The sequence below is a fragment of the Saccoglossus kowalevskii genome, chromosome 13 (genome assembly GCF_978046115.1).
Source record: "Saccoglossus kowalevskii chromosome 13, keSacKowa6.1, whole genome shotgun sequence".
Taxonomy (NCBI): Eukaryota; Metazoa; Hemichordata; class Enteropneusta; family Harrimaniidae; genus Saccoglossus; species Saccoglossus kowalevskii.
The window spans coordinates 16,869,802-16,897,751 of NC_140653.1; the positions used below are offsets into that span (position 1 = coordinate 16,869,802).

The 27,950-nt window shown below is 36.2% G+C and overlaps 1 protein-coding gene and 1 pseudogene across 1 annotated transcript; both read left to right on the plus strand.

Annotated features, from left to right (window-relative positions):
* The first annotated feature begins 62 nt into the window (after positions 1–62).
* On the plus strand, positions 63–4,698 carry LOC100377827 (arylsulfatase B-like). Its single transcript, XM_085506815.1, has 6 exons — positions 63–281; positions 1,385–1,571; positions 2,160–2,335; positions 2,689–2,896; positions 3,790–4,055; positions 4,480–4,698. Exons 1-6 carry the CDS (start codon positions 63–65, stop codon positions 4,696–4,698), a joined length of 1,275 nt encoding a protein of 424 aa, XP_085362941.1.
* Positions 4,699–11,398: 6,700 nt separating this feature from the next.
* Positions 11,399–27,782, plus strand: LOC102807141 (stimulated by retinoic acid gene 6 protein-like; annotated as a pseudogene).
* Positions 27,783–27,950: the final 168 nt, after the last annotated feature.

Genomic DNA, 27,950 nt, shown 5'->3' on the forward strand with positions numbered 1-27,950 from the left:
GTCGCGACTGCTGGAGACAGAGCAAGTGGTTTGCAATGAGTTTCCGACTATTTTTCATGATTATGATCGTTCTTTCATGGAGATATATTTCATCATCGCCTACACATATTGTCTTCATCCTGGCCGATGATTACGGCTTCCACGACATTGGTTACCACGACTCGATCATAAAAACACCAAATCTGGACAGACTGGCTAGCGAGGGTGTGAAACTAGAAAACTATTACGTTCAGCCCAAATGTACACCCACAAGAAGTCAACTAATGAGCGGCAGATATCAGGTATATGTACAAACGACACGAATCTAGAATTAAGCAGTTTATTCTTTGTATATTTGTCTATTACTAAAATGCATACTAGTCTGAACAAACCTGTAACAACTGAAATTTCAAATTCTAGTATGAAATTCAAACACGACTTTCATTTGAATATGTTTCAGTGTTATTCAATCGGTTAATAGTATGGAATTGTGAAAAATATATATATTTATAAAGATGAAGGAAATTATTTAAAACAATTTATATATAATCTTTATTCAAAAAACAGACTAATGGTGTTTTTTTAATATTATCTATGCAGTCACAATAGTTCAAAAAAACAGTGCATATTTGTGTTAGAGAATTTCCTTGTTTCATCGAATGAAAACGTAGATGTATACTGCAGTGTTTTCATGTCAAGATAAATCATAGCCCAATGTATCTATAATTTACCAAACAAGAAGTCTAAAAATTATTTTTTTGTGTTTATAACGCAATTTCAAAGGGACTGATATACAAGCGATATAGAATTCTAAGTAGTTAATTGATAGCTAGACTGGACCAGAATGGCTAGTCTTATACAGGAAATATGTGAACTATACATTTTTCATAACAGTGATCACTTATGGGTACGTATAATCAGTCACGCACTCACTTCTATTGAATAGTTAGCACCTTTTTCAGCCGTGAATTTCTTTGCACAATGCTCTGCCACCCACAATAGCTCATTGTTTGTAATTTAGCGATTAAAACGTATGAAGTCGACCATTTAACTTGGCGTCATTGTCACAGTCCGACTTACGTTCTTAATTTACTCACGCAATTCATCATGCAAACACATTCGAACAAACTACAAAAATGCAGACCCTGAGCGGAAATGTATCGCCATGCAATCAGAAACACAGCGTACAAAATGTATTAGATGTCTATTTCATGCCAGTGGGCCGTACACGTCCACGTACACAGGTGTTAATCACCAAGGGAGGCACGGTGTTTAGAACAAAGGCGGCGGTGAGTGAATGGACTTAAACATATGTCGCATTGTGTCAAACAAATGAATTGATAAAACTACCAATGATCACGATACATATTGTAATATCGAAATGATGTAATATATTGCTGATTAGATTCACACAGGTTTACAACACGGCATAATCTGGCCTTGTCAACCAAGCTGTTTGCCAATCAATGAGGTAACCATACCACAGAAGCTAAAAGAATCTGGTTACGCCACTCATATAGTAGGCAAATGGCATTTGGGAATGTATAAAAAAGAATGTCTTCCAACTGAAAGAGGATTTGATACTTTCTTCGGTAAGTCAAAGTAACAAACACCACAGTCGAAGCGTTTGAATATAACGGTAATATTAAAAGTGTTTTTAATTTACATATTAACCATGTTTTATGAGATATATGTTGAACTCGGGATGATTGTTTCACTTTAACCTCTTGAATGCCAAAGTCTACTTTTGACACCATTCACAAAATAAACCTTCAGAAAAAAAAGTTATCATGATCTGTAATTTGGTCTGATATTAACAAAGAAATCATAAAAAAATGCAGAAAAATTTGCAAATTTATACTACGAATGAGAGTTTGAACTTAAAGAGACAATGCAAAAACGATTTGATTAGCATTTGAATGAGAATGCGTTGCAATACAGTACATTTCAGATGTAGTATATGTGTTTTATAATGAATAAACCAACAGTATGTGGAAGAAGCCTGTACCTTTGATAATTACTTTTGTGTATTTAATTAAAACATTTGTTTAGATGATTAATATTAATTTATTCTCACTATGTTGTTACAACTACATTGACGGGGTAGTCTTTTTGAGTTTTAAAAGCCACTTTGAATACATATCTTTAGTTGCAATAATTTTTTTTCCATTATTTTTTAGGTTATTTAACAGGAAGTGAAGACTATTACACGCACAACAGAAGTTACGATAAGTTCCACGGAATGGATTTTAGAGAGAACATGCAAATAGTACAACCACAATATAATGGACAGTATTCAACACATGTGTTTGCTGAGAAAGCAAAAAACATCATTAAAAGCCATGACCCTCAAATAGTGAGATTTGTCCATTGATTCTGAGATGTATTTTAAGCAGTGATGTAACTTTTTAGACGCTGAAGTAGACATTTGCGAACTTTCACAGAATAAAGATCTGTAGTTCATGGAAAATTAAGTCCATCTGATTCAAAATGAATGATGAAATTACTTAAAAAAATGCAAAATGTATATTTTGATGGCGGGTGGTGGAGATGGGTCGCTTGAACCAGGAAATCAAAATCTGGTCAGGATTCGCACGCCACCACTTAATTGCTAGATAAAAACAATTATATGTCTGAAAACTCTATTCTATCACAGCAGACTTAATGGTCTCATAATAGTGTTTCTAAGATTTTCTTTTTGCATTGCAGCCTTTATTTTTATACTTACCGTTACATGCAGTCCATGGCCCGCTACAAGTGCCTGACCAGTACGAGAAGCCGTATACTAACATAACAAATAAACAGAGACGTACATATGCAGGCATGGTGTCTTGTATGGATGAAGCTGTTGGTAATATTACACAAACACTGGAAGATGCAGGACTTTATGATAACTCAGTGATTATATTTTCAACAGGTGAGATGAATCAAATATCAACAAAGTTTACTCTAAACGTTGAGCAGTTATTATTCTTTCACTTTTGAGTTGATGCTGAGAATATTAACATGGTTTGTCAATTGTACACCGCATGCAATGCACAGTACAAGAATTGTTAAATTAAAAATTCAGGATATCATGTTTGAAGGCAGTTCTGAAAAAACGGTATGAAACGATGTTGTGAATATCTGATGTATATGGGTTAATAAATTATTTCTTGAGAGAATTGATATATTATGAATAGTGTATATCGACACAGTCAAACAGAGTTGATTTTGTTGTCACCAATGTAAGTCATTTCTACATCATAGAAGTGTTTTGTCAGAACGATCGAATGGGTAGTATTTTAAAGCATATCATAAGATTAGGACATTTGGAAAACTTTGAACTAACTACTGAAAAAGCATTGCTTTCTACATATTTTAGGTGTTCATAATTTAATATAGAATATTGATTTCTGTTATTCTAATGACTAATTGAAATTAAAAATATTATCATATGCATTGTTCAATATGATCACCATCTAGGAATGATTATATCTCTTTTCCTGTTTGTTGTAATAATTAGGTGTCAGATAACAAAAAAGCATTTTTTCAAACTTCATGCTTGCATTGTCTGTTTGAAATGATTGTATCGTTGTCACATGCTGTATTGTTGCTGGTGTAAAGACGAGGAAATGTTCAACAATAACAGAAATAAAATGATTAACATTTTCAACATTAGAAACACTTTCAAAAACATTTGTAACGCTAGTTCCAGCTAAATTATTTTGTTTATTCCTGCAATTTGTATTCATATTATTCTTTGTGCTTCTTTGTTCTCAGTATGTTGCAGTACATATTACTAATGATATTGCTATGTACGTATTACAGACAACGGTGGTCAGGTGACAGCAGGTGGAAATAATTGGCCGTTACGCGGCTGGAAAGGGTCATTGTGGGAAGGAGGAATGCATGGAGTGGGATTCGTCAATAGTCCATTAATTAATCATCAAGCTAGGGGAACCACATCTAAAGAGCTAATTCATGTCACTGATTGGTTTCCCACTATCGTGCACCTGGCTGGTGGGAGTGTCAGTGGTACACAGCCATTGGATGGTTATAACCAATGGGAAACTATCAGGTACCATCTTTATTTTGCTGCTCTGAGATAAAATGTCAAATGCTGAGTCCATAGACTAAGCTTCCTGGAAATATCTGGTATATGTGTTAATGCAGAACATATTTATACTTGCAATAGAATGTTTCTGACAAATACACTATTGTGATGCAAATGAAATAATATATATCAACTGCAAACTAAGAAGCAGTTATGATGACACATACAAGCATACAATAAAGAGAAGATTTAAAATTACAAACAAAGGCCCATTTTCTCTCTCCGTATTTGATGTTGTATTGATGCATAATTTCATTGGAAATATGAAGAAAAAATAATCTACAAATGCCACTACTGTTCCACTCACTCGCAAAGAATAAAATAAAAGCATCATAGACACTAACATAAATGGCAGTATAACACCAAACAACATTGTTCATATTCTGTTTCAAAGCAATGGTAAGAAATCACCCAGAAAAGAATTGTTGCACAATATAGATCCCAAACGTACAACATTGCAGACATCCAACAACAATATGATATACAGAAAAGACATGTTCGATGCTTCCATCCAAGCTGCCATGAGAGTTGGTGATTGGAAAATACTGACAGGTAATCCAGGTGAGTGCTATATGACCTTTTATTGGTTATCATTTGGTGAGTTAGTGACCAATCACAGATGAGCCCGAACATCCCTGTCTGGCTGCAAAGCCAACCATGCCAACTTAGATACTAATCTGTTCACCGTTCAAATAGTTTGCATAAAATATTCTCACTCACCAAATTTACTTGGAATAAAGATGGTGTAATCTGCTCATGTACATTACTTTTTTCCATGGCTTTGTCATGGTAACCACCAGTAAATATTATACAATTTTATATCCTAGGTAACAGCAGTTGGATTCCTCCGCCTGAGTCAAGTATTACTCCTCCGCATCCGACAGATATTCCTGGAAAAAATATCTGGTTGTTCAATATTGCCGAAGACCCAAACGAATATAACGATCTCTCTCTATCCCGACCAGATAAGGTCAATGAACTTTTAGAAATATTGCAGCAGTATTACAAAACATCTGTGCCTGTGCATTACCCTGACGATGAACCTGCCTGTGATCCTGACAAGAATGATGGTGCATGGGGGCCATGGCAATGAACTTCGTAAAGTTCAAGAGTTCTTAAACTAGAATACATGTGATGGTAAACTTATTTTGTCTAAACTGAACTCCTAGTAGAAAATTGTATTATATGAATTATTAAAGGACATTATTTGGGACATATTAGTTTTTCAGCAAATTTTGCAATTCCAGAATACATGTTTCTTCAGCTCCGCTGTTAGCAATGCACATTTCAATTAGAGAACTGAAGATATCGTCACAAAATAAATATGAGAGGTCCACCTTTAGTTCCTACATATATAATATCAAAGTAATTAAACTTGTGATTTTTAAGAAGCAGTCAAAAATATCACTTTTTACCAAAAATATTCATCACAATTCGAAAATTGAATATATCATCATGATATAAGCAAATCTGAGAGAAGCCCACTTTACGGTTTTCAACAAGAAGTCGAAAATATCAGTTTTGAAAGATGCTGGAAGATTGCAAGCTGGACACTAAAGGAAACAAATTACATGCAAGGTGTTGCAGGAACATTTGTTGGCAAAAAGGACTGGTCACTCGGTTCAAGCCCCCTTCTATGATTGCAAATGTTCAACCCCTTATAGTTGAGATTTCACTGTGCTGGGTTGTTTTTGTTTCAAATCTGTTCAATCCAAACGTTTGTTTCCCTGAAGGACGATACATGATGCACATGTCAGTTGCAAATAATGGAATCGATTCTATCAACATCAGCAATATACTACACATGTTACTCTCATCATACATCTTTTTTTCCAAAATAAGTCTTTTCCCATTCTGTCTTACACATTTACTATGCCCCCATTGGCCATATTGGTTCAGGTGATCTGTATATTGTGCAACATGCTATTTTAAGAGAGCCTCAAAAAAATATATTATATTTCTAGACTCATAATACTATATGCATTATTGTTTGACATATTTACATCAAGCAAAATAAAATTGTCGAAAACGTTAGCATATACAAAGCAACGTGCGCTAACGCTTAGTACGGGTTAAAAAACAGTAAGTACGTGCTAAATCTGACCCGTTTTAAAGACCCGGTCTACGCCCTTAGCACGGGTTAACAAAGTGTGCGCGAACGGTCACCTCAGGCGAAGAGCCCAACAAACCACTGTATTCAATGCTTATTTGTAAGATTTCTACTATATCCATATTAAACTATTCATTTCGGTATGCCATTTCCAACATGAAAAAGAAAAACTATTACCATTTTCTGTATAAATTCTTGGTTACTGTACCAAGTAGTCATAGTAAAAAGAACTGATAATTGGTATAACCTTAACAAGCTTTGGTGTTCCTCGGCGCCTGCTAATGGTTGTTTTCTCCCGTGCGTGAACATATGAGATTAGCTTAAATCTTAGCCCGTACCTAGCCCCTCACGAATATGGCTCCTATCACACAAGACTTTAAACAAAAACAGATCCTAACTGATCAATATATAAACAACTGTGTAGACATTTTCCTGAGTGAAAGAACTCCAGAGAACTTGACAGATATGCTAAAGCTCTCTAAACAGTTTGTTGTTGTCCGGAATACAAGAGAAAGTAAAACTCCAATGTTTCATAACAAGGTAAACCTCAATTGCAGCCAGGCCCAAACAATTGCTATGTCTGTAACAAGGCTGGGCCTGTCGCCAAAAATTTCAGATTTAGTTTGCGCTCCTCTACCAACATAATATAGTAATATCTTGATTAATTCGCGCACCCATTTTATTTTCCAATGCTAATTTTTAAATGTATTCTTTTAATTCGCGGCGTTCAAAAACATGTTTAAAATTGTACCCTATTAATTCGCCAGAATAAAGTGAATAACTCGGAATATATTGCATGAAGACATTAAAAATATACATTTTGTTTGAGTTTTTATGTTATCAGTACTTGGAGTAGCCACAATCGCAGACGATCTCCGATCTCCGTCATCACAGCCTTTCAGTTAGCAAGCAGTTTAGGTTCGGTCAAGATTTGACCTGAAAAATATCATTCCCCCACGACAGATGTTGGGCAAGATTATTACTTAGTCGATAATATCCATCGGTCGGCACATCGATTACGAATTTCCGTGATGGAAAGCTTAGTACAGGGCTTTTCGTCGCAGGTCCACAGGGTTGCACCGCCATTTTGAAAAGTAATTTTATTCTATGACGTCATTTAAGTGAACCGCCCTATGGTGCGTAAATTAACGTTTTTGATTGGTCGGGCGATTGACCTTGTGTCACATTTTCATTATGGATGAAAGTGTTTGACAAAAAAAGCAATCATGTAAACAATGAACACATGGCTACAAAAATGCAATCAACGGGTCAGAATTAAGACCACCTTATCCGAATTAACACTGAAATAGCATAAATAGCTCTTTGGACATCACATTGAATATATACACATTTATTTTATGTACTCTTTAACATAGGTGGAGCACAATTAATATGTGGTAGGTTTGGGAATATCCAGGACTGCTTTTAGATTTTGCATGAAAGAGACCCCGTAATTCTGTACCTTACCTACTTCCTCGATGACCAAGACGAACACTTCCCCTTGCTAATCAGGGTTACCTGGCATCGTTCATCATGTTTTGTGCATCAGCCGTTGGGTTCGGAAAGCCAAATCCCTTGACATCATGAGATAATCTCACATATATCGCATTAGTACTGAAAAAGTTGAAAGTCGGTGACACGGTGAGTATAATGATTAGTTCAATGTTCAGGGTAGTGTGAGAGTTATACCAGTTACATGGCAATTGCAACTAGTGCAGTTCGGATGTCAAGCTATGAATACATCTAGAAAGTAACTACTAACTTGTCTAATCTAGAGATAATTAATATAAATACATTAAACAACGCTCTACCCTAGTCTAGTCTAGTCCAGTCTTTCTACGGTCCGCACAGCAGATTTGAAACAAATGGCAACTACTTGACCCTTAGTTTTCACATCGCATTTTATGTGAAATTGGCCCTGCGTACGGTTCATTTGCCATTCATGACTAAAACAACAATTCTGTAAGATTTGGTGATCATTATGTGGTTATATTTAAACAAAAAAATCACAGCTATTGTAGCTTTATTAATGCGATATTTCTTTCAAGAAGATGATAATTTTTTAGTTGCACTATGGTTTAGCCGACTATCGTCGTACACATGCTTGTCAGAAACCATTTGTTGAGAAACAACAGTGTGATGTATCTGAGATTTTATTGAGAAATGGTGACGTAGCAAATTGCAGATCAAGGTTTTGATCACATTTAATAAATAAACTTTGATTCATTTATTTCATATACTTTAAATAGATCGGAACTTGCACCAGATTTGAAACTAGTAAACAAACAACATACAAACATATTTCATTGGCTAAAATAGGAATGGCAGACAAAACCATCCTCGTATTATGGCCAACCATTAGCTTCCCAGCACTTTCCCAGTATAAGAGATACTGATTATCAACAGTACGACGTTGGCACTGGAGTTTTCCCGACGACACGAACTTGCCACAGTTAGAAAATAAATAATAAAAACACAGACGCTCTCACAGAAAAGACACCAGCACTTGCATCATCATTATAGAATCCGTATGTAAACAATCAAAGACTCAACCTGGAATATTATAGAAAACATCTATAGTTGTTCCATAACCATCCGCTAGGGGCGTACAGGCATCACCTGAATCTCAGAAAGAGACATTGACATAGGCAAAATGAAATGAATGAAAACTCGAACAATAACGATGAAGACTTTATCCGGATCTTAACGTCGTTATACAATGAATGAATTCAAAACATTATGGCATTATAAATTACTTTAAATACTTGAATCACCATGAAAGTAACGAAAATAAGTATTTTACAGTACAAAATCGATTGAAAAATAACTCGTCCGGACTATAACATGTTTGTAATTGTGGAGTCGTGCCCATATACACACAAGTGTATGCAAAGAGGGTTCATAAAATAATGTTCCTTTATCTTACGTCATCGCATTCACGTTCCGCTGATTTATGTGTCCAAGTTATTTGAAACAGTGAGCGTGGTGACGGGGAGAATGGAACGTTCTGTATTTGATGTGCGAAAACAAATCTCGTGGATTTCTCGCTATTAACGAGATATCAACGGTCAAGTGATTTAGGGGTTTCTGGCTCGATGTAAGTATGAGGGGTTATTTATCGCGTTCTTAAACCTGCTTACGCCAGGTACCAGAGATCGTTGCATTCGCCACCTGTTCGACCAAGCAAAGACACACACAGATCTAGAATTCGTGTCAACTTCTCTAGTCTTAGTCGCCTGTCGAGAACTCTCCAAGACAGAATGCATCGAGGAAAAGTGCTTCGTGCTGCACTTGCAAGAGTCGCCTCGTCTCGTCGAGATCTCTCTCAGACTGACCAAGACTCTCTTTATTTACTTCTTAAAACTTTAGCCAATTACATAGAAGTTTAAGAGCTTGAGGCGTGGCTCCACACATTTCACTCGCATGTAGCCAATCACACGAAGTACTTAACACGTTATATATACTTGATTAAGTGTCCGCTATATTAAGAATATAAGCTACACATACCAAACTGTCAAATTTAGTTCCAATCACTGATTTTAGTTCCGACCAGGACGCCGCATGAGTCTAAATGATGACATGTTATGGAAAAGTGTTGAATGATATCAACCAGCAATTCACATGAAACCAGTTATCAAGTCGATATCTAGACATATTGAAACAAATCCATGACATAAGTATAAGTTCGGTGAATAGTTTCATTCAGTTTGTCAAAATAATGTATAAGCAGCTGCACTTCTTATAGGAAATGGAGTGTTTCCATTGAATATAATTAAAAAGTGTACTTACATTTATTATTTGATTTCCAGCACAAATTTGCCGGATGCTGCAAACCAGTTAAAATTCTTGACATTTATTTCAAACATGGAAGCGTGTATGATGGAAGGAACTAACGTTAGTACCTTCCATGTTTCAAATGACCTCGGCAGTAGTAGCGATGCAATGCAAACAAACCAAGATTTTAATAATCATCTTATAATAAAAGAACCCTTCCACCAACACACAGAGTGTCTTTAATATTTATCTTTATGTAGAGTACGTTCATTGTATGAAGCGACCTGTAGCGGCGGCAGCGGATTGCCTCCCAAGTGCGTAAAGACAACGACGTTCTATTTTGGTAATCGTTCGCCATTTACAATGTATTAACTTTCTCAAATTATCTTTTATTGAGTGGTGACTGAAGAGCGTGAATCATAGAACACGTTTCACAAGCGTTAAACTGCATATACTCCACTGCTATCACGAGTATTTACTTGTATTAACTTGTGATATGTACCAGTATTAAAGAGATACTAGCCAGTCATGGTGGTAACAATGTGACATGTGACGTCGTTATAGGGATTGGCACGAAACAGCACGACCTTTGCACTCCATGCCCTTTATCTACCTGTTTGTGATTCCTACTAGTCAATCTCGCAGTCCTATATTGTTGATATGTCATTTTCATAGATTGTCCGCCAAATATGTTCAAACTAAAACAACTGTACTGAAGGTATGTATTATTGTGTCGTATGTGTCCACGGGTATGAATACCATGATTGTTGTCAATTTCACAGCATACGCCACAAACTGAAAACACCGATGAAAAAGCCACACGTGCGTTCCGTGTTCAATCAAATCAACCGAGATTTCACGCTTACGTCAAGAGTAGTAGGTACCAATCCGTCCCGACACAGACGTTGCGTTCAATTGCTAATGTCACTCCTCTCAAAGTTTATTCGTTAAATTACCTTGCGTGGACGTCTGCAAATAATGTAATTGTCAATGATTTACTAAAAGTATATATTCAACAGGTCAACTCATTGATAACTCGACATGATATTTTTTTATGCTGTGAATTTGTCGTCCAATTTCGCAGCATTATTTTTGCTGAATCTACAGTAATGAATGTATGTAATTTATTTCCGGGCTATTATAACTAAAATAACATATGTGAAGTCCGGTCAAACCCTGATGGCAGCCATGTTTGTTTTTATAATTAGAGGACGCTTACGCGCGTAATCATTCCATATTTGGAATTTGCATTTCCTAATATGGTAGGATGAAAATACCCACTAAAATACGGCAAAATTACGGCACGCTGTAATGTATGGCGCGGCGTTACGATGACAGATGTATAATAATTATTTATACTCCCAGGTGTGTTGTAACAACCTTTATCGATCACCTTGGTAGTGGCCGCGTGACTCATCTATGAACAGGTTATCGGCACTATGTCGTACTGTGAGCGGGAATACTGTGTGAACGTTACAGACATATTACTGAGTCGTCTGCCAGAAGACCATAGCTCGTGGCCGGGGGACGAACTACTACAGTATATGCATGATACATACAATGTCACTGACGAGTTTGTGGAATACCTGAAAGTGTGCTACGATTATATCGACAGAGAAGAATTCAGTGAAGAGTTTCTTGACTGGTTAAACCAATGGCTGTTTGGGTAGGTTTAAAGCACGGTGGTCGTCGCGCAGCGCGTGTTCGAATTTCATGTAAATATACAATGTATTTTACACGCGTTGTATACGTCGCTATGAGTCCCATATCGAACAGGACGCGGCACGACGACTACCGCCCTTTAATATTGGTTACTGTGGTTGCTTGGTTACCATAAGCGCGACGCATACACTTCGGGTAACCAGGAATACGCAGATGTAGACTGATTCCTCAGCTCCTGAGAGCGAGGTTATTTGTAGGTATGTTGGCGATCGCCGCTGTGTCTGCGGAAGTACTATGGGAAATTGCATGATGGGAGTGAAAAGTCTTTTGATCATTAAGATAATTTTAGAAAAGTGAAAACTAGATTGACTGTGAACTAAAGGTTGGTTTTAAATATAAAATATCATGGAATCTGGATGAAATAATGAAAGGAAATTGAACGGGTATGAAAGGGCAGTAAATGTGGCAAGAATGCAAGGTCAAAATCCGGGGGGTCAAAATACGTCACAATACATCCATCATCATCCATCGGCTGTCGACAAGTCTTGATTTGCAGTTTGCGTGAATGGCCGGGGGAAAAATCATGCTAATTCTGTGCTTCAGTAACAGTATTTGCTGCTTTTTTGTGCAATGGAAATAAATTCAAGAAATGCTGTCAAAGGACATTTCCTTCTAGTAAACAAAACAACCCTGGGACGTTTATCTTGAGAAACTGAGAAGACGAAAATCTCTTGGGACAGTCGTTGTTGTGAAACAATGGACATACTTCTCCAGGGTATCAAGGGTAGTTATTAGAAGATTATTAAAAGAGGGGAAACTGCTGCTTTATGGAATAGCAAATTTCAATGTAATTCTAAATCGGTGTTGGTTTTAATTGGCGTTACCTGGTGTAGAAGTAATAATATTACGATGTTTTCGAGTTTAATAGTAATTTATTAATATTAATAAATTAATAGTAAATGGTAGACTCCCTTTGGAATAACATCAACCAGTCTAAACTGGTTGACAACAATGAAATTCTAACAGCAAGGCAATTAGGACAAATTAATAAAAATATACAAACATCATTTATATCAACTGGGAAATGTGAATTACAAAACGACAATCAATCAAACCAAAATGAGATATAAATGCATTAAGAACATACAGATAATTAAAAAACAATTTTGCTTTTGCAACCTACCTTTTTACCCTGCAAAATATTGAGATGCGCGAAAATTTAAATAATTCCGCCTCAGTGACCATAACTTGAAAACTGAGACTGACAGACACTACGGAATACCCCTTGTTAATAGATTATGTATCCTTTGTGATCAGAATCAAGTAGATGAATATCACATAATGATATCATGAAAAAGTTTTACCCCCGATAGAAATGTCTTATTTGAAATGACAAAAACCAAAATGTGTCACCAAAGACAGAATTCATAGTCTTGCTAAATAACAGTGGTCTAATACTCCCTGTAACAAGGTACCTAAAAAAGTGTTTTGAAATAAGACAGCAACCTCAGTGACAATTTTCTTTCCCAGTTAAGTTTTGCATTTTTCTATCTTTTTATTGTATAATTGAACTATACAAAATTTGACTTATGTCACCAAACTGCACGTTTTGACGACTCGTATACAATTGTAAGATTATATTTCTGATATACTCGAAGTGAATCTCAGCACTGTACTTTTTATAAATGTTATGGTTAGGTTAATAATTCCTGGAAACTGTACAGAAAATCACATTTTTTTGTTCATAGTTTTTTCTAAATTTCAGTTTTTATTGTTCATAATTATTTACAGCAATAACACTTTTTTCTGTTGTGAAACCATTTCCAGTTATGATTGTGTACATGACAGCTTTGCCCCACACAATAAGACATGTATGGATATGTGTGAGTATGTTTCATGGGTTAATAGGCCACTTCTTTGCTTTAATTTCAACTATATCTCTGGAAATATCACTTGTTGTTTATCATCCATATTTCGATATCCCACAATATCTGGTAATTCTAACTAAATACTAGTTCGCAAAATTTGCCCAGCCTTGCTTCTCCTCCCATATTGTCCTTAATAGTGGAGGTTAATGCAGATATATTGTAAATTACACAGAGGTAACACTACAATACATTTCCCTTTACATTCCCTGGTATTACACAACAGTCTTTGTGCTGAGGCAGTTGTGATTCATATTCATCACCAGTTCTCTTGTATATGTTGGTGTTGTATTGTAGGCGTACATGTTGTCAAAATCAAAATACACACACATACGGATAAAGCAGGACAATATCAATGTGTGCAATCGGGGTAACCAAGTGTATTGTATGGCATCTCTGACAGACCAATTCAATATTATTTATTAAATAAAGATAAAATGGAACTTGAGGCAAACGAACTTACAAATACTGACCCACTCCATGCCCTATTGCTGAATTGGCGCCGTGGTTCTCTCACTGACGTAGTAACTCGAGAACGCATCTATTTTATTTATCAGTTACCTATCATACTGTAATAACGTTACTTATACCGGAGATGAAAAAAATCACTGTTTGAAATACGTAATTGGTTATTTTGTTTTTCAGCGATTTATTATTTCTGTACATGAACTGTCACGAATCTGCTTTCAAGACAGTGTAAAATTAGTATTATTTACGCTGCTGATGTTACAGGGTATCGCCTTTCCCAAATTTAGCTATACTATATGTGGTTGTGAGATTTTAGTCAATATAATACAGCAAGCTTTAGAAATATTGCGGCAGCAATTTAGCAAACTTGCTCACTTATTCGGTGATAACTTTGGTTTTAATAAAACAGATTTGACGATTGCAAATAATTTTGCATACTTTTCAGTCTTCAGACTTTATTTAAAATATTGTGTTTTGGGGGGAATACTAGTAATTGGTGATATCAGAATGAAAGGTAATATTGAAATTGTGGTTCATCCGCATATTCAAAACATAACAACAGAATTAGTGATAAACTTAGTTAATTGCTGCCACAATAATTCTGAGAATTGATTTAAGAACAAAACAGTTCATATGTTATGCCACGTTATTCTTGCTTCGCTTCAATACGACTGTACAATTAAAGCGGGGGAGTCGTCAAATGCACATGCGTCAGATGGCCATAGCGTATCATTGTTTACAAACAGGCGTCTACCCATGAACCTTTGCGGTTTTAGCGCGTGTTGTTATCATCGCTTGTGTCTCAATTCCCGCGCGTGCGCAGTTGACGACCCTCCTGCTTAATTACAATAATAAAAACATCCACACTTCAGGTCGAGCATAAGAACGTCACAGTAGCGAGATACCTAGAATTTATGTATAATAGCTCTGATTTCTCCGTGTGAAGAACACAAATGACAGGATATTAATAATAAAACACCTGCCACTCCTCTTCCTCGTCCGTTATAAGGAATCTTCGTTGATGGGCAATCACCTTGTTACATAGCAACAAGAAATACACTTGTTTATCTATTTATCAGAACACTTTAAAAGTCGTTGAACCACGAGAACTGAGTTGTGTCAAATTGTCCATCAGTTTTGAATTATGGTTATGAACTACTTGGATTTAATTGCCTTTATAAATATAAAATATATAGCATACAACGGTAACCATGGCAATCATTTGAAAGAAGTGACACTACATTGAATCAATATGTCACACCTCTCGTCGGCAACACTGTAGTCACCGAATTGGGTTAATGTTATCCTACCCCTCCCCTTCCCTTCCCTTCCCTTCACAGAAACAGTGTCAATCTCTTATACATATTATTTATTTCCAGGGAGTATGGATGCGACAATCCACGCTATACGTTTTCAAGCTGGCTGGGATTTAGTTTGATGCCTGCTGTAAGTAGCCTCTGTTTTACCGGCCGGTGTCGGCTCCGATCGATCGTAGACAAATTTTATTTATTTGTCAGTTGTTACCTAACTTGAGTTAATAAAAACATGAAATTGAATAGTCATATTCAGCTAACACCTCAGCTTTTTGAAAATATGCACATTGCTAAAGTTTAATAAATTATAGAGACTGTCTTTATTACAAACTGATGATTAATGTTATTTTTCTGTCATTATCTTAAAGCGGGAGGGTCGTCACCTGCGCACGCGCGGGAATTGAATCCCGAGCGACGATAACAATACACGCTAAAAACGCCAGAGCTCATGGGTAGACCCTTGTTTGTAAACAATGACACGCTATGCCACCTGACGCATGCGTAGGTGACGACTCCCCCGCTTTAAATACAGATAAGATCAATATTTACTGTTACTACATGTATATTTATTAAACACTAGTGAACGGGATTATAACATACAATCCTAACCTAATGTTCAATCCTGGGATATAAAGCGTCACATTCATCACTCGAATGGTTTGAATGATATGGGTCCCATACGATGAATACAACGCGTGTAAAATCATTCGAACTATGGTGCTTATATTTAGCGAAAATGTGTTCTTCCTATACACAGACTTTGATTATCGTCATCCTTGCTTTATTTCAAGACAGAGTCTCAAAGCCAGTGTGTTGTTTCAAAACCAAACTTGGCATACCGTAGTAAGTATTTCATAATTTTACACTTTAATTATTGCATATTTGTGTTCGTTTCGATTTAAGTACATATCACATCCGAAAAACAAAATTGAATTTCATTTAATAATCCAGCTACATGTACATTCACTGACAGTTATGTATGCGACGATGTAGTGTAGTGTTATGTAGTGTAGTGTAGTGTAGTCTAGTCTAGTCTACTACGATTTACTAATTAATTATCAATATTTTACAACGTTCAATTCGTCAAATAATGTAGTGAGATAACAACCAGTAGTTGAGATATGAAAATACGATATTTCTGATGTTATAGTTTTAAAGAACCATTTAAATTCATGTCAAAAGAATGTGATTCGAACACACAAGGGGAATAGTCTACGTGCGATGAACGTACTCTCTGATAATATTAATCGAACAGAGGGCGTATAGTTATTATACTAAACAGACATAGAACCACGGGAGTATTCCATAATTGTAAAAGCATAACTTTAGTGGAAAATGGAAAGCAACAGTTTTTCGTAGAGTTTATGTTTATCTTTTCAGTCCAGTAAACTTAGTAGATGGATTCACAGATCGGTGGTCGTACGCTTGTTGTTTTGGAATTACTAGTTCTTGTATAATGGACCTGTTTTCCGGCAACTATTACATCAAATTGGACCCTGATTGTATCGATATTCCCAGAGCTGTCAAAGGTACACATACTTACTGTATACTCGTATTCAATCATTACTACATCACTTATGGAATATTATAATCTCAATTTGGGCACTCATGTCAATATCCCCGATAAATATATACCACATAAGTGTTTCAAAAATGTCGAACTTTGGAATTCGTGATATTACTATAGCTTTACTATTACTATAGCTTTTGACTTCAGTTGGATTGATTGGTCAAGCAAGGATTCAAGGCGAATTTGCAGACATCAACATACCGACAAATATTAACAGTGTTGATGGAATATCATGCAAAGACAATATATGATATGATATGGTATGATATGATATGATATGATTTTTGTTTAATTATCTACATCAGGGGCCTTGTCCTCGTGTGCGACTTTGTTAAATGTTGCCGTGGTGGGGTATGCATTTGCCCCATTCTTTATGTGTATCTCGACACCAGCCAATCTTATAGGCAATTTGTTGGGCCTGATGTACAATTCTTACTGGTAAGTACCTATTCGATACTCAAATTATGATTTCTGGCATAATGCCAATATATATACACTTGTTTTCAAATATTCAATCGACCTTTTTTTCTTTTCAGGACATATTTCTACACATACAGTTTTGCTGAATGTCCTGCGAGCTCAGATACGGTTAGTTTGTAAGCATATGATTATAGAGCAGAATAGTATAGAATAGAATAGAATAGAATAGAATAGAATAGAATAGAATAGAATAGAATAGAATGGAATGGAATAGAATATCGTTATATCAGCTTCTGTGCTTGCTCAGACGTCTTGATAGATCCCAAAATCAATGCTTTCCCGTTTCTTGCTTGGGCAGAGTTATGTTCTTTATGAATACTAACTTGTAACCGTGAGATTACCATTGATTATAATACCGTGCGCCGTCCGCCATTGAAACGATGCGTCCTCATTGGTTGATTTGTACCACGTGCAGTCTTTTTATCAGACGATGTCTGCCAATGCTTGAGGTAAATGTACAAACTCGACCATGTCCAATGTTTCTCCAATTTTGTTCGAACCATGCTTAGTTCACGTTAAGGAATTCTGGTTATTTTCATCTCGAACATTTCCTATCAGTGTGTTTTCACATGTCGTTGGCTCATGAACATCCTCTATGTGACTGAAATAGGAGCGTTTACGACACGCTTACAACGCTGTCGATTTGCAAACTACAACTGCACGTACATGTATATTCATTTTTTCGAGAGTCCAGAATATTATAATTGAAATTTAGGACTCCACACTACCCATTATTGCGTGTTGTGAATCAGTACCATCAGAAACAAGCCAAAAATTAAAGGTTATTATGACGTCATAGTTTTACATTATCACAAGATATTGTGATATTTGTAAGTATATTGATTTTGAAAAAACGCTTTAAAAAATTTGTTTATAACAAAATTTGCGATTTATAACCACTAATTACTGCATCTCGGTCATTATTGTACATATTCCCCCTGTAATGTCCCATATACTGATAATGAACAGTACGTCGCCCCCAATTCCCTAAACAACGTGACTATATAGGTTTGTAGCCATTGTGCTGTTTACGAGGCTGGCACTGAAACTACGCACCGCATTTCAGGATTGTTATAACAACGTTTTACTTTGCTATTTCTTCATCAAGCTAATTTTATGAAAATGTTGGATTATATAGTTCATTTGACTGGCAACGTGTTGCTGTATTGCGTTTTATTTAGGCCACAATGGCTCAGTGCAACCAACTTTCTGGAATATAAGTCTGTCGCTTGTAGCTTGTTTATACCTTCCGAAATCCCAAATATAACAAACAGTAAGGGAATATAGAATATAAATACATATGAATCACAAGCAGTGCGAAGGAACAGCTACCGTGACAGGTGATTAAAGAAAATTGCTGATGCTGTTGGAAACTGGGGCAAGAGAGATCATGTAGTGTAAATATTAATATTAGTCATATGGGCCCGTTGCCTAGAAAAGACTATTAAACTGTTATTATACGTTATAATGATACAAATATCAACCTCAACCATGGTCGATATACACATGTGTTGACACAAATAAAGCTTGGTCTTTTTCAAAAATACTCTATTCGGGTCGTGGAATCTGTATATCGACCTTGGCCAGGGTCAATATTTGTATAATATTAACTTCCCATTCTGTGAACAACTTCGTATCAGCTCCTGCATTTGCAAGGTCATTATCACGGCATCGAAATTATTCCCTGTTGGTTTGCCAATCATATCCCTAAACTGTGCTGACAAGTAGAGGTACTGTGTGTTATCACTTTGACAGGGTTTACATGTATGCTGGGTTTACAAATTAAGTACAAGAAACAATACTGGGTAGTAAATCGAGGTTATTTGTCAAGGGGGTGACAGTCTGCCTGGTGACTGGTGACTAAGAATTTTGGAGGTCGGGATCCTTAGTCATAAAGTAGGTAATTTAGTCTCATCACAGTTGGAATTATCTCGACTGAAAAACCACTGAGGGTAAAGTACAGTGGTTAAGTCAATGGATGCCACCAAGCAGGATAAATTTCAAATTAAAAAAACAAACAATGATCATTGAGAAGTCAGCATTTTGTTTGGAAGCAACAGGTTGTACCCGGACAGAGGAACAGTCAGATAAGGAAACAGGAAATTGAGAACCAGTATTAATACACTTCCTGAATATGGTAACCAAAAGCACGAATGGGAAGGCCTACAGGACCAATGATTGCAGAATCTGGGCAACATTGACCCTAGGCCCAGTCTACACAAAATTTAGGACCCCCTAAGACTACATTGATACCCCTTCCCCAAATTGAGTGAATCAAATCGTTTCGGCCATTTCTAAAATTTGTACCACGTCTGCCCATATACAAAAGCTTGTATACGTTTGTCACTGCTAAAATAGTCAATGCATGATTAAATGACTCGTGATGTGGAAATCTGATTGGCTGATGAGCAGTGCGGTGTCATGAATTTGTTTTCGCGTATTACTAGTGAATGGCTGTGTTATGTCTGTCATCGTTTAGGCTCATGCAAGGTTCTGGACGGAACTCGACTCAGTGATTTGAAACTAATTACGATATAACCGTTGCCATCCGTACCGCTATTTCTGACAGTTGGTATTCGCAGTTATTAATATAGTGAACGATTAATCAAAAGATATGACGTGTCCAGTACTTAGTGTGATTGGCTGTGTGCAGGTCGAATGTGTTAAAGCCACGCCTGAGAGTCTTTTAAACTGCTTTGTAATTGGTTAAGGTTTTGAAAGTGAATAAAGAGAGCTTTTAGTTGGTCTTGGCGAGAACACCAGGACAGACGAGTCTTGAGGCAGTCTTGGGTCAGTCTTGCGATAGTCTTGGGGACTTTTCCCCAGGGCGCTGTGTCTTATAGAGTACTCGACTGACCGACTAAAGACGAGAGTTGATACGTATTTCGTTGTGTGTGTCTTATTTGACAGTAAGGTTTAAGTGATCCCGTATCTCAAGCAGACGAGATATAGAGACCCGACGAGATTCTCCCCTGGCACGTGTGGAAAACCCAGAGGAGAAGAATTTCCCCCTCATAGCGGTATAATATGTATTATAAGTTCATTCTTATTTATTTTTACATTTTATTTTTAATAGATTAGAACCGTTGTATATTTTCTCATGCTGCCAATATTGGTCTGTTACTTTCTGTTGAATCTGCGTTATTTTTTTGGATTTATTCACAGTATTTATGTAGAGTATAACAGGGTGAGTAGTAGACTTACATAATATATACCGTGTTGCATTTATGCAATAATACATGTCGTATATGGAACGAATACGGGTTTGGTGAGCGGTGCCAAGTAAAATTGATGCACCGTAGATAATTCTGTGTTTACTATAGAAACGGTTGATACTTTAAATTCCCATACTCCTAATCGGACACAGTGGAAGAGCAGAAAACGAGATGAAATACTTTGTAATGATGTAACAGTTCCGAAATTGTCTCTAGCAACAACGTTCAGTGCAGGTCACAAATTAGATGTCGTACTAAGTGGAAAATGGGCAAACATTCCTTTTGATTACAGTTAAGAATATTATTCCCCCCGACCTCTCAAACATAAGTTCATGGCAATTAACTCCCCTAAATATTGTGTTAGTATAAGATAATATCGTATGTACCACATTAACCGATAAGAGAACATGTATGTTTTTTTCAGATTGACTGGAAAGGCAAACATAGGCCTGCCAAACTCAAAAAACGACACCATGATTATCTATATGTCAAGAATTTACTCCGCCCTCCACCAGAAAAGTGAGTACATGATTCTGGTTATATTGTTATGCTAATGATATTGTATATATACAAATTCCATGTTTAATTTAAGACATGTTAAGCACAAACCGTCTGTCACGATGCCAGTCGCAGAGTTTAGAATAATACATGGTGCTTTGATGTAGATATATATACATTGAACAAATACACAGGATCATTTGTTTTTGCTTCGTACATTTAGTAATGAAAAATATGTGAAAGTTTGTCGGCAGTTGTCTACATATTGCTGCGTATTATTTGCAGATTTTAAATACATATATTCTCGTGTTATCATTTATAGACCTAAGAAAGAGACGATTCGCATGAAGATTAGAAATATATTATATAAGAATGTGCCTGGTACGTATTGTGCCCCAGTCACAGTGTCCATCGTGTGATTGAATATGTTGTGGACATGCCGCTGTTACCGGCGACCTGTAGCACAGTAACTAAAGATGGTGCACATGCTTCGTCGTTGCATGTGTATACATGTCGCTTGTTGAACTTAGCTTGAACATGAATACTATGACATTAAACTGTATATTGAGTTGTAATTTCATATTTTTTTCAGGTTTTAAATATTCGAGGAAATTGATAAGCACACTAGTGGTCTGTGCAATTGTACTGTTTCAGGTTAGTTGAGTTCAAATGTACTCTTGTATTACAACAATGCAGAGATCTTATCTCTCTTCATCCACATTCTACCTTTTCCTCTCTACCCCCGCCTCATCTTCCTCGTCTTTCTCCTTTTTCTTATCATAATCATACCCATTCTCTTCCTTCTCCTCCTGGATGTAAAAGCCTCTCTTAATGCTTACTCAATCTTAGGTGAGTTTCATCCAGTATGCGGCAGTTGGTACTTCCCTTGAGTATGGATGTTACGAGTTCTTTTCCGAAGGGGGCGAAGGAGAAGAGTTTTTTGCTTCTATAAATAAGTCAGATCTGTACGAAGATGCCAGGGAGATAACGTGTACCATTTACCGTAAGTTAAGATTCAAAAACAAAACACAACTTGTTGAATTGGATAGTATGATTGAGTTGAAATGGAATCAGATCATTTATATATTCGGTTCTGTTTATTAATTTGTTAAATAACATTTATGTTTGATTTTTAGATACATTTATGTGGTCAGCGTATGTCACAGTAGTCATCTATTACGCATATTTGATACATATGGTTCCAGTTTACAGGTAGTAATTTTGATCTACTGGACTTAGCCTTAGAATATTTATGACAGAAATATTGTCATATTTTGCTTTGTTTTGCTTTGTTTTAATTGTTGTTTGCTTTGGTAAGTTTTATTTACTTTACTTTGCTCAGTTTCCTAGTCTACTCTAGTGTATTTTTTTATGAATATATATGTATCTCCATCATTGCTATTGTTCATTGTTTTAATAGGAGATATATGTTGCAAATGTATCGAGGAGATAAGTCTTTTTGGCCCCCTAACTTACAGTCCAATGTGAACCTTCTGGTGAGTTATAAAAATGTAACTTCATGAGTAACTGACTGATGGCGTTCTGCTACAGGAACATATAGTATCGTAGATATATATTGTTAATTTTTTCATATCGTGGTGGCAAAGTAGATTTTTAAATCTTAGTGACAAAGAAGGTTCTCATGATATTGATGTGACGCAATAGGTTGTATACAGATGTTACACAGCAGGTTTATATAACACAGTGAAAGTGGGATTTTATTTTGTTGTGACACGGTTGTTTTTTATCGAAGTGACAGTAGGTTTTATTAACAGTGTATATCGTAGTGACATCGTATGTTTTTAAATCGCGGGGAAATAGTATTTTGTTTATATCGTTATGGCACACTATGTTTTTATTTCGCGCTGATACAGTGGGTTTTTATTTCGCACTGATACAATAGGTTTTTATTTCGCACTGATACAATAGGTTTTTATATCGCATTGATACAATAGGTTTTTATATCGCACTGATACAATAGGTTTTTATATCGCACTGATACAATAGGTTTTTATATCGCACTGATACAATAGGTTTTTATATCGCACTGATACAATAGGTTTTTATATCGCACTGATACAATAGGTTTTTATTTCGCACTGATACAATAGGTTTTTATATCGCACTGATACAATAGGTTTTTATATCGCACTGATACAATAGGTTTTTATATCGCACTGATACAATAGGTTTTTATTTTTGCACTGATACAATAGGTTGTTATTTCGCATTGATACAATAGGTTGTTATATCGAACTGATAAAATAGGTTTTTATATCGCACTGATACAATAGGTTTTATTTCCCATTGATACAATAGGTTGTTATTTCGCATTAATACAATAGATTTTTATATCGAACTGATAAAATAGGTTTTTATATCGAACTGATACAATAGGTTTTTATATCGCACTGATACAATAGGTTTTTATATCGCACTGATACAATAGGTTTTATTTCCCATTGATACAATAGGTTGTTATTTCGCATTAATACAATAGGTTTTTATATCGAACTGATAAAATAGGTTTTTATATCGCACTGATACAATAGGTTTTTATATCGCACTGATAGCTAGCTCTATATCGCTCAGATTATCACCATTGGTGTGATCAATATCAGTTTTGTCATTCCTTATTTCTTTTTTAACATTATTGACCATCGCAGGTTTCCAGTCTTAAGTATTCCGGATATCAAATAGCTTATGTGCTCTGGGGTAAGTAACAATAAATTAAGTGTTGTTGATGCATACGAGTATACAATTAACACATTATAACGGGACGACTCGTCCGCCTTGATTATTTTACGTGAGTCGCGCAGATTTTTATCAAATTATTTCACATCGGAGTCCCAAGACCCCAACAAACCTAAATAAATTATCTGAGATGGTAAGTTCAGATCACTAAATATCAGGATATAACTATACTGAACACGTGAGTATCCATCAGTTGTATACTTATGCATATCTGGTACATTGTACAACCGTTCGAAGTTTTATTCTTTTTAGGGTACATCATCACACAGCTGATACTATGGGTCATATTATTCGCTGTAGTTTACATGATAATCCTAGCTATTCAGGATGACAGGAGCTCTTTACTTCTCACCCTGGTAGCAGAATACTGGTATGATAATTAATTCGTGTTCCATGATGTATGTATATACAGCAATAGTTTGTGAGTTCGGACGATTATATTCTTAAACTGTGATTGAAGACAAATTTAAAATTCACATGTAAACGTTATTTAAGTTGCAAAATCACTAATGCTTGGACACAGTCCCTCTATCACCGGTCTGGAAACGCTTAGTATTCTATTGTACTAACCCTCGGGCCTCGTAACGGGCAAATAAATCGTTGACACCTTACGCCAATTGATAGAGGGACTGTGGCTTGGAGCATGACAATTGTCTGGTTTGTCTGACATGTATGTGAAAAAGGAGGGAGTTAAAACACAAATTGATGTTGACATTATAGATGTCGATTATAACTTATAGATGATGCATCACAGGAGTAAAATTATAGCTTTTGTATAATTGAAAAGAGTCGAGGTACTCTCTCACAAAGTATCAGAAAAAATCTGATGAAACTATATTGATCAACTTTAACTTCCTAAAAACTAAATAAAGTTATATTATAGCATACGTACATACACTTAAATAAATACATCACTTACTTTCTCCCAAAAGCATATCTTCCATGTAAATACACATTGTATTATGGCCCCACTGGATTTACTGCTTTATTCAAAATTCGATTATTTTTATTTCAGGTTTTCCGCCGTGTTTGCTGTGTTTCTTTACATCTATCAGATTCTTGTCACAAAATATATTTTTCTTCTTGAATACGGCAATGTTCTCGGTTTGAATAACAGGTAAGGCACATTTGGCACCGCATTTGGTGTGGATACGTAGCATGTAAGTCCTTTTTATCGGTATTTGAGATACGACAGTAGTACTGTGAGCCCAAGTTGTCTAGAATTGCGGTGGCTTCTGAAACTCTAAAACAAAGACGGACTCAGTCTACTAATGCTGGAATTCAGTGGAAGTGTTATTCAGCGTTGCCACATACTCACAGTTGAGTCGAGGCAGAAGTTGATAGGTTGAAAACAAATTCAACAAACAAGCTGCTCTATAATTGGTCTGACTGTTATAAGTTGGGGTTTGGTCATTGTTACATGACAAAAGAGTTCCTGAAGAAAATATTAATCCATTTTCTGATCAGCAAAATCGAACGAAGCTGATATGAAAAAAAACCTCTGATGTTCGGTCTTCGACATTTCAAGTTGTTTTATAACGTAATTTATATTTTCATGAAATGTGTACATTATGTATTGTTATGTGTTATGCAATTTCTCATTTTTTTTCTTCAAACAATTATCTACAGTTAATTCAACTTTTTTTTTTCATTACAGGAGACTGTTTCACATTGTCAACTACCTCCTTTTTTTCTTCAATGTTATACTTGGGCTGTTTTCGTGTTTATTCCGTATTCTTAAATCTATGATTTTTGGCGTACTGTTTTTGGGACGAACCGATAGATGTTTACTAATGAAAGGGTTTGAAACTTTTGACACAGGTAACTATGTATATTTTTCAAATAAACATTCTTTGTGGGTAGCGATATAGTTGTACGTGTACTGTTCTTGTCACCTAAAAATAGCAGTAGATCAATCAGTACAGTTTCCCGAACGTGGTTGAGTTTGAAGTGAACGCGCAAGAGTGTATTCAATGAAACAGTCGTATTTTTTAAAAATAGATCCGTTTATCATATAGATTCAGGTACATTATTTGACTAACTCGAATTAAAAAAGGCGCTTTTATTTTTTTTATCTAGGTGGATATATTGCGAATACCATAGATGTTAGGTTTATAGCATTTTACACATATTACTTAACTTGTCAAATGCTTCAAAATAAATTTTGCCGGCAACACAACTTTAAGATTAGTCTGAGATGCACGCCAGACTCTTGAGTTGTTTTCTATATAGCCATTAGGTCCCTGTCTTTCGAGTTTATAGGACGACTATTTTACTCGCGTTACTAACGCGTGCGAGCAAATTTGGAACATTGAACTTTACGTACTTCATAGGTTAGTTGTCTTTAGCGTGCATCCGAAGCAGTATACCACCAAAATGCAACGGACGGGATTGATTGAAGTGAAGACAATAAATAGCTTAGTTAATACACAAAACAATATGTCAGCTTCCAATCAGTATAACTCGCGAAGTTTGATTTTCGGGCAAGTTACTCAAAGGGATTTCAACTATCGTTGCCGAAAATACTTCAAATATACCTATATATATAAATAAATAAGCTATCTTGGAAGTTATTTGTCAGTAATATCAACTTCATGGCTGTATTCTTTTCCATTAATTTGCACACCAGATCTCCACACCAGATTCTAATATGTTGCCACCCACACCACAGCGGCGTCGCTAGAGGGTGCATTTTCTCGGAAGTAGCGGGGAACAGCCACTGGTGGCGCTGTATACAATCGAGACTCATTTAGGCTTGCCGTAGCTCATTTAGATTTGACAGTGTAAAACGAAAAAGCAGTTGTTATAACTATAAAATCTTTCGGAAAGAGTGCCTACTCAATTGGAAAAAAACATTAGGCTATGCGATCAGTATATTTTGTTGTTTATATAAAATCCATTGTCATCAGCGGTTTTTTCGAGATATTATGGTATATTCTGAACTTAAAATGTTGTATTGGTTGTAGCACATCGCTAAATATTCGTTCAACTGGCGAGACAGCAGTGAATTTCTCTAATACGCTTGTGAGTTATTATTTTGATAAAAATCAATGCGCATGCTCGTGAATGTTAATCATGTTTTTCTTGTAGGTTTTACGGCTTACATGGGTTTTCTGAAGGTCGAAGAAACTCACATGCATCCGGTGCTAGTGACATTTTGCGATATACTATTGACGCAAACTCCGGTACTGACGTCCAACCTGCCAGTGAATCGGGATGACAGTAACAATGACGACAAACGTGTATCGAAACTTTTTTCGAGTCGCCGCAACAAGAATACGATGGTGACAGAAGCTGGTGAGCTTAAACGTAAATTGATACACCCCTGCTCCTCTTTACCACCCCGTATTTATGATGTTCGATAGTGTTTTACTATTGTTTCTTTCCCTCCTTTGCAGATCTGGAAATTGAAAGTTTGGTACAGGCCTATCGCAGTTGCAAAGTCGCTCGAAACCGTTGGTTCGTCGCGTACACTTTGGTTAGAAACCCTTCTGTGGTATCGCATCGATCTCCCGTTCCATTACTGCAAAAAATGATGGCTCGTAGTGACGATAAGTGAGCTTTCTCCAAAGCCTGGCTGTAAACAGTGACAGTCGTACTCGATGTCATACGTTTGTAGGTTTGCTTGATTCCCAGTCGTACTTACCGGTTGCCGTATTCCAGTTTGTTATGATGCCCCCAACGGTATTGTGCGAAACGTAACGCGGACCAAGCAAGTTTACTGGTCGCCGCACAAAATAGAGCAGATCACAGGATAGCGTGGCGGCGAGGGACTGGAAACGAGTGTAATACATTTGCAGTAAGCAGTGACAGTGTTTAATCTGTATGTAATTAGCAATTTTATTTCATGTTGACACTTATTGTGACATGATGTGATTATATGAGACCAACTTCATATTCTGAATATATTGTATTTATTGTTGTAACTATGCATGAAACACAGGAAGTCTTAATTTAAATGATTACAGACCACCCGAATGTTGATAAAACAATCACCATACAAGGGTCTGTGATAGAGATGAGACAGAAGCATTAAAGTCATCGGGCCTGAATGCTTGATTTTGACAAGGCTGCCAACTCATGAACGCCAGCGTCAGGGCAAAAAG